The sequence below is a fragment of the Desmodus rotundus genome, chromosome 1, assembly GCF_022682495.2.
Source record: "Desmodus rotundus isolate HL8 chromosome 1, HLdesRot8A.1, whole genome shotgun sequence".
Classification (NCBI taxonomy): Eukaryota; Metazoa; Chordata; class Mammalia; order Chiroptera; family Phyllostomidae; genus Desmodus; species Desmodus rotundus.
In genome coordinates, this window is record NC_071387.1 from 60,343,095 (window position 1) to 60,350,738 (window position 7,644).

At 48.5% G+C, this 7,644-nt stretch overlaps 1 protein-coding gene across 1 annotated transcript; it reads left to right on the forward strand.

The window, feature by feature from the left end:
• Window positions 1–528: 528 nt before the first annotated feature.
• LOC128781573 (spermatogenesis-associated protein 31D1-like) lies at window positions 529–7,093 on the forward strand. Its single transcript, XM_071220531.1, has 4 exons — window positions 529–592; window positions 2,361–2,509; window positions 3,337–3,443; window positions 3,580–7,093. The coding sequence occupies exons 1-4, from the start codon at window positions 529–531 to the stop codon at window positions 7,091–7,093; spliced, it is 3,834 nt and encodes a 1,277-aa protein (XP_071076632.1).
• Window positions 7,094–7,644: the final 551 nt, after the last annotated feature.

Below are 7,644 nucleotides of genomic sequence, written 5' to 3' on the forward strand. Positions count from 1 at the left end.
AGGAGTTTCCATGTTGGTTACTTTTGAGGAAAGACCTGGAAAAAAATCAAAGACTGAGTCTATAAAGGTGACTAGCAGAAAACTTAAAAGTACATTGGGAATGGCTTTTTTGACTCACATTTTATTTCTGTTGGCCAGTACTATGATAGACACTAATAAAATGTTTATAACGATGCTGAAAATAAGCACTATGTGCATTCCTATTTTACCAGTGAGAAAACTGAGGTTTCCAAGAGGTTAACTAAGACCCTCAAGTTCACACAGTCAAAATGTGCTAAGACCAGGATGTGAGCCTAGGTGAGGAGCGGAGCTGCCGAGCAGGTTCATGGGAATACCACCTGTGCTGTCACACAGGGGACATGCTCAGGAGCACTCAGTGCTGGGTTTGATGCTCCACGTCACCATTTTGAGACTCTTGATAATATTATCTAAGAAGGCGGTGTGTAAGAGAAGTCCGAGGAGGCAATGGAGTGTGTGCATAAGCAGAGGGGATGTGCACCCATCCACCTGCAGCGTTTGGGAAGCCGCATGGCTCAGCATTCCAGTGGACCCATGATGGTGAGAGCTCAGGGAGACTCAACACGAGTACAAGGTAGGTTGTTATGTCTACGACTCAGTCAGTGGGGTGCTAACTGCCCTGAGAGCCTACATCACTTCCATTTGAACCAGATGCCTTTTGGGGATCCTGACAACAGCTGCACCCATGTGGGATAGTGACCAGGAAGGGAGTGAGAGAGCACTGGGGACTGTCCCTAGAAAACGAGAAACATATGAGAACCCTAACCAATGACTTGTCTCCAATGAGTCTCCTCAAAGAGCAGCACGTTATTCTCCTAGAGCTTTTAGAAAACACTCCTCCTCGGAGACAGTACAACCAAGTGCAGTGTGAAATCTGGGACCAGACTTCTGTGGGGCGATGTCCCTCAGTTGGTTGTATGGGGACCTCACTCTACCAAATGCCACCTCGGCCACCTCCATGGCTGCCTGAAATGCCCTGGGGAGAGTTTTATTACAAAATTCAGGGGTTAGATAAATGTAAAGTATGTGAGAGGTATTCCTGGTATGGATGATATTTTAAGCTTTTATTGTTCATTTATAACTTACTGAAAAAAATAAAATTTGCTATTTAACATTCACAAAATGAAGTCTAGAGGAACTTTAAGTTCTGTACCTGGGTTCATGTAAGTTGGATGTGAGGACATATGTCATCCTGAGTGTAAATGTCTGGGCACAAGCAAAATATCAAGGCAGAATTTCAGACTTGCAAGGTAGTGGACATGGTGAAACCGAACTCAAGGTCTCCAAACATTGAAGGGGACCCAGGTAATATTTGGGTTACAGATGAAATGAGAAGAGCATTCATTGAGGTAAATACATGATATGTTAAAAGGAAAACTGGGTAGCAGAGTAGGGTAGAAGGACCTAGAGGCCCAAGAGGGGTGAAGAGGGGAGGGGCTGTGGACACACCCTCTTGAAGGTGTACCCTGCCCCACCCTCAGAAACCCTCTGTGACTTCTCAGTGCTGTGTGATGCAGGCCTGGCAATAAAGTCCAGAGCCTGCACTCTCAGAGCTCAGTAGCGTCAAGCAGCTTTGCCATGGGACCCCACCGATTTCTTAATAGCCTTCGAGAGCTTTATCTGAGCTTCTGCCCAGAACCTTTAGATAAGACCCGAAACCTAGCTTACATCTGTGTGTTGTGGTTGTTCCTCTTGCTTTTCTGTTTCCTGGTGGGAATTCCATCAACCCCAACCTGCTGGGAAAATGGACGCACTCGAAAGGTAAGGAACCCTGAGCGAGCCCCAACAGAGATTATTTACCATTGTTTCCATTTCTACCTGAGTTTGGTTGACTCAGAGAGACACCAAAGATGGGGTATCTGAGGAGAGAATAAAACATCACTCTTCCAGGGGAAGAGACCAGGTAGGGTTAGGGTTCAGGGAGGAGAGGTTACTATATGAAGCTCACAGACCATCTGGGTGTGGTGACAGGTTTCTGGCTAAAATCCCAAACACAGTGATTCCCTAGGCCTGGATGCTTTGGGATCTCTGCACGACATCAGAGTTCACCAGCGCTTTACCATGAGTCATATTCTCCTGTCTGGCATCACTACACCAAGCCTTTGTGTTGGGCTGATGAGGAGAGCAGCACTGAGCCTCTGAGAGCCTCTGAGCAGAGGCTGCAGCCTGAGCTCTGTCCCAGGTTACAGGGTCCTATGTGAGGGAACAGAGGGGTGACTGTAGGCCTCAGATTATAATGCCCACAGTGAGCACAGGACCTCGGGGAGTATCAACTGTGGACCTCATGGACAAAATCCTTCCTTGAGCTTTTCAAAAAAGGAAACATTAAAAACATTTTGAAGCTTTAAAAATTGGTAAAAAAGAAGAAGAAGAAGAAGAAGAAGAAGAAGAAGAAGAAGAAGAAGAAGAAGAAGAAGAAGAAGAAGAAGAACACAAAGTTCTATTAATTAAAATGATCTTGGTTGGCTCAGAGCGACATTATTCTTGGATAGTAAATATCTGAGTTTCCTAGGAACAGTGAGAGAAATGAGTCCCAACCCGTCATTCTTTTCTTTTTGTTCTCAGCATTGGAGCAGAGCCAAGAGGAGAAGGAAAGGTGGGACCCCGAAAGGTAAGGTGCTGCTAATCCCAACCGAGCTCCGCAAGGGTGACCCTCTTTTTTTTTTAATGTTGTTCAATTACAGTTGTCTGCATTTTCTCCCCCCTCTCTGTCTTTTCCGTGAGCTACCAGGTCCATGATCTCTGCTGGTTGGTAGATAGAGTCTCTCTCAGAAAACAGAGCCCTCAGAGGGGAGGTTCATGGAAAGACAGTCAGACCCTGAGACTTCTCAGATCCCCTGCTCTGCGGCCCCTGGTATGAAGCAGTGATGGACCTGGGCAATGGGTGTGGCCCAGTAGATGTCCAGAGTCAAAACTTCTGTCACCTGAGTTGGTGAAATACCTTGACTTCAGGCTGATCAGATTCCTCATTGTTATAACCATTGACCTCTCTGCTTCACAGAGTGGTTTTGAGCATCAAGTGAAATAATGTATATAAAAATAATTTATAAATGAAGCAATGCACACGGGGACCTTATAAATATCATTGAGCACTTGGCTTCATCTATCAATTCTTGGGGCTTTCAGAGACTACAACCCCAAAGGCCCGCATTAAGGGACTCCTGTGTAATACTGATGTGTCTACCTTTATTACATGTAACCCCCTCCCCTGGTTTCCCAGGTTCGAGATATTACCCCAGGAAAGAAGAGAAGAATAGGAGGCTGAATTCAATCCTGAAAAGGTGACTAGTTTCCCCCTTTTTCGTAATCCCTCTTTAGCATGTTCTATGCAATTCCAAGGATACAGTGCAGCCTTCCATAGTCATGGGAGGGGGTTGCCATAGGAACGGGAATGTGAGTGAATGCCATGGGGTGAGTGCTACTGAGTGCGTTGTGAAGTCATGGATGTGGAGCAATGTGAAGGGGCAATAGGCTTCAGGTGGCTCCACCCACAGCCGGCCAATGGGTCCTTCTTTCCTTATGTGGTTCTGGCTGCAGCTTTGTACCTCCTGTCTCCTGCAGGCCCCTGGGCCAGCATCATGATACCATCCACTTTCATCAACGTTTATGTCTGGACCCCTCCTGTGAGGTGCATAATAACACAACCGCTGAGCTCAGTGGGCTGCCATTGTCAGAGGCCCTGGAAGATTCTCCTCTCTCTGTGTCCCCTCTGGCTTCCACAGCTCCTGTGACTGAGTCATCATTCACTCAGTCTCCTGCCTCCTCAGCAGACCCTCCAGGAGACCTAATCCCACCTCCTTTTCTTGAGCCTCTCCCACCTCCCCCCTTGGGTAATTTTTTGTCACCCTCACCACCAGGTCAAACTCTGCCTCCAGAGCCTTTTCCTCCCTTGGAATCCGAATTCCCAGTGCACCAATCCCCACCTCAACCAAAAGACTCATTCTCTTCAAAGTTGGCACAATGTGATTTCCATCTAGAGTTTCCTGCCCTCCACTCCACAAAGACTTCCTTTGGGGGAGACACTGATGCTAAACTTACAGATCCTGGACACCTGCTTCTCAGCCCTGACGAGCATGACTCGGTACAGCAGTGCTCATATCCTAAGAGCAGGGAGGACCATTTAAAGCAAAAACTTGTCCAGCTTTTCTGGGGTCTTCCATCTCTTCACAGTGAGTCCTTGTCCTCTGCTGTGCATGCCTTGGGTGACTATTCCTCAATCTTTATTTTCAACAGCATTTCTAATGCTTCCACGGGCCAAGAATCCCCAATGCTTCCTTATTTCCTACCTCCATCCTTGCTTGTGGCCCAACCTCAGCCCTTGCCTCAAGCCCTGCCCCAATCCCAGCCCCTACCTCTCACTCAGATCCAACCCCCGGCCCACCTTCAACCCCCACTCCCAATCCTACCATCCAGTTCCATACCCCAGGAACTGTACTGTGGAGTACAGTTCCATGGGCCCCAGAATGAATTAGAATGTCTCACCTCATCTGAAATTCAATGCCTAGAATGGAATGTGTTGCAGAAGAAACAAGAAAGTTTGTGGGGCTTGCCCTCCATTGTTCAAAAGTCTAGGGAAGACTTCTGTCCTTCAGCTCCCACCTCTTCTCAGCGCCAGCCCTGGAAGGCCTATGTTTCAGTCTCCATCGATACTATAGATTTTCCTCTCAGCAGTGAACTTCGAGAGAAATTTGAGCATCACCTTAGAAAGAGGCTCATCCAACACAGGTGGGGCCTGCCCCGCAGGATCCACGAATCTCTGTCACTGATGAGGCCTCAAAACCATTGCTCAGACATATGTGAGTCAAAGAGCAGTTATGGCCTCTCGTGGATCTCTGTGTATAAGAGCCAGAGCAGCCAACCAGGAAGCTTCCATGAGTGGGGCCCAGAAATGTTTCAGCAAGAGGAGGATGAGAGGACAGGTGAAGGACACAGCCAAAAGAGTGATACAAAAGATTCACTGAGTGACTCAGAGAGCTCTTCAGATAAGGATGCAGGGTCTGACTCTGAGAAAGACCGAGCCATGATGAGTCGGTCAGGAGAAAACTCAGTGGTGTCAGGGCAGAGTGAAAGCCCGAGACAACTGGAAAAGGTCCTGCAAGTACATCTGAGCAAGAAGTTTGAGGAAATCAGTGAGGGCCAGCTCCCCGGGACTGTGCATGGTTCGTGGCACTCTATTGAGGAGACTCTCTCTGTAAAACCTGACAATGAAATAAAACAGAGGAGTTTGCCACCAACAGTGGATGGGGACTACTGCCTGAGTACATCCCAGAGTCTGTCCTTCCTTGAGTCTGGTGCACAGCAGAAGCTGGAAGCCCATATTACCAAGCTTCGTATAGGGATGTTGTGGGGCCTTCCCGCCAAGGTCCTTGAATCCATACAGATCTTTAAACTGAAAGATACTTCATCCCATTCCTTGTTTGATCCCCACTCTCCCGCCTCAACTAACCTGACTTCAAAGGTGAACTCCAAATCAGGGGGCATCATGCCCTTGAGAGGAAGCTCTAAATTCTTTCACAGAGAAAAAGTGGGCACAGAAAACTCAGCCAGTGTCCTGAATTCTCTTTCTGCCACCTCACTTGTGGGCAAGGAAGGACAGGGTGCCCTGAGACAATCACCCTCTGATATCAAACACAGGCTTATAGAGGAGGTTCAGAGAATTGGGGATGCCAGACAGACCCTTCTGCCTGTTACAAACAGCATCACTGGCAAAGCAAGTCAGAGACATTTTCCAATAGCCAACATTCACCCCCCGGAGCTGCCCGCAAGGCAACCTGGGGCCGGACATGAGTCAGAGGATAAGAGCGTGAATTCCAGTGACAAAGCAGAAATGCAACTGGACAGAAATATGGAAGAGAAAGCAGAACCTGCCTCCATGCCCAACACGTCCAGGGAGGGGGTCAAGGCTGAGGAGCTCAGTGCTGTTCAATACAAAACTAGTGACAGCTTGACAACCAGCAAGCCAGGACTCCCCCAAAGAATAAATATGAATGAGACTAAAGGAACAACTGACTTAAATCCTAAGTCATCAGACTTCAACAATGATGAGTTAAAGTCTAAACTGGAGAAGAGAAAGAATAGACAGACCCAAGGCCAACCCACTGGCATTTCCTGTGAGACTAACCAAGCCTCCCTGCCTGGTGCTCAGGGTGTCACCAGTGTGGACATGGGAGCTTCCCAGGTGCTACATGTCCATTTGGGGGACAGAACAGTCAGTGTGGAGAAACAGCAGGAGCCTTGGGTCCCTAAGCAGGCCTCAAGGTTGTGCTCAGATAAGAATTTCCCACCAGCTTTAAAGAAAGTGAGCCCCACAGGCTCCAAATCACAAGAGCTTGGTGGAGGGGATGCAGGGTTGGTAACACCCCAACCTGGAAGAAAGAGATTACCTACTCAGGTGGCGTTTGAGGAGATGGTTGGAAGCAGGTGTCCCCAAACCCTGTCACAGAAGAGACAGTCTCCTCCTGATAGTCTTTTCATAAACAAAATGAAGAGTTTTTTCCAAAGGCTTCAACCTAGGGTAATCTGCACAAAGCAGGAAAACCCCCAAGGGAAGAGCAGACCCAGGTCATGTGCACAGGGCAGAGGCCCAGTTAGAAGCAGAGCTGCCTTTATGGGGATGACAGAAGCCCAGAAAACCATGTCAGACATTGGAAAGTTCCCAGAGGAGAGACTGGGGTGTCGGCGTGCAGGAGCCCCCACCTGCCCTCAGGAGCCCCTTCCCTGGGCGATAAGGTTTGGGACAGTGCAGCAGAGGGCAGCAGCACAGGTCCGAGCGGAGCCTGTCCAGCGGCCTCATCTCAACCCCAGGGCTCCAGCCTGTCAGTCCTGCCGCCAAGCAGCTGTCTTTGCTGCCCACAACCCTGCAAGTACCATATACACCAGAAACAATGGCAGACACCCCCAGAAAGTTGGGGCACTAAAGGACCAGAGTTTATATCATCAGCACTCCCAATCTGTGCCCCGCAGGGGGACTGTGACCCATCATCCAAGCCCCACCTGCAGGCCTCACACTGCCCAGGGGCCTCCTGCTGCTCTCACCACTGAGAAAGGCACTATGTTCAGAGATCCGTGTCTATGATTTAGACAGAAAATGCTTCTCTAGAATTTCCAGGAAATCCCTTCCTTGGACAGAATCCTGATTTGCCTAATAAATGTTTCTCTACTAACAGTGCTGTCTTTCCTGTGTAGTGTGTTGGGGGCATGGGTTTGGACCATGTCAGGTCTTGCGCTGAGGGAAAGGAAGGAGTTAGTTCAGCTGCTACTGATTGCTTCCTTTGCTTCCAAAAGTGACCAGTACCCTGGAGCTCTCTCTGAAAAGTAGGTATCATGTGCCCTCCCCCAGAGCCCACTTCCTCCCTGATGAAGTTTGAGGAGATGGGCTCTGTGTCCTATCTCATAGCTTAGCCTTAATGAGCATGGACAGCAGCCCACACCTTCCCCCTCAGGGAATGTTTTATATCCTTTAGGGCAGTAGGCAAGACAGGCTTATATCTGAAAAAGGTCAAGGATAGGCATATTTTTCAGAAAATATTAATGAAGAAGGGACACTCCCATTCATCATTATTTAGAAGTCAGTAATCAGGAGATCCTGAAGGTGAGTGAACCCTGAGTGGGAGTGTTTAGGGCGAT

Coding starts and splice junctions, on each gene's coding strand:
- LOC128781573 (XM_071220531.1), top strand. CDS start 529: ATGGCTCAGCATTCCAGTGGACCCATGATGGTGAGAGCTCAGGGAGAC. Junction 2,510..3,336: donor AGCGACATTATTCTTGGATA/GTAAATATCTGA, acceptor ATCCCTCTTTAG/CATGTTCTATGCAATTCCAA. Junction 3,444..3,579: donor CATGGGGTGAGTGCTACTGA/GTGCGTTGTGAA, acceptor TGTCTCCTGCAG/GCCCCTGGGCCAGCATCATG.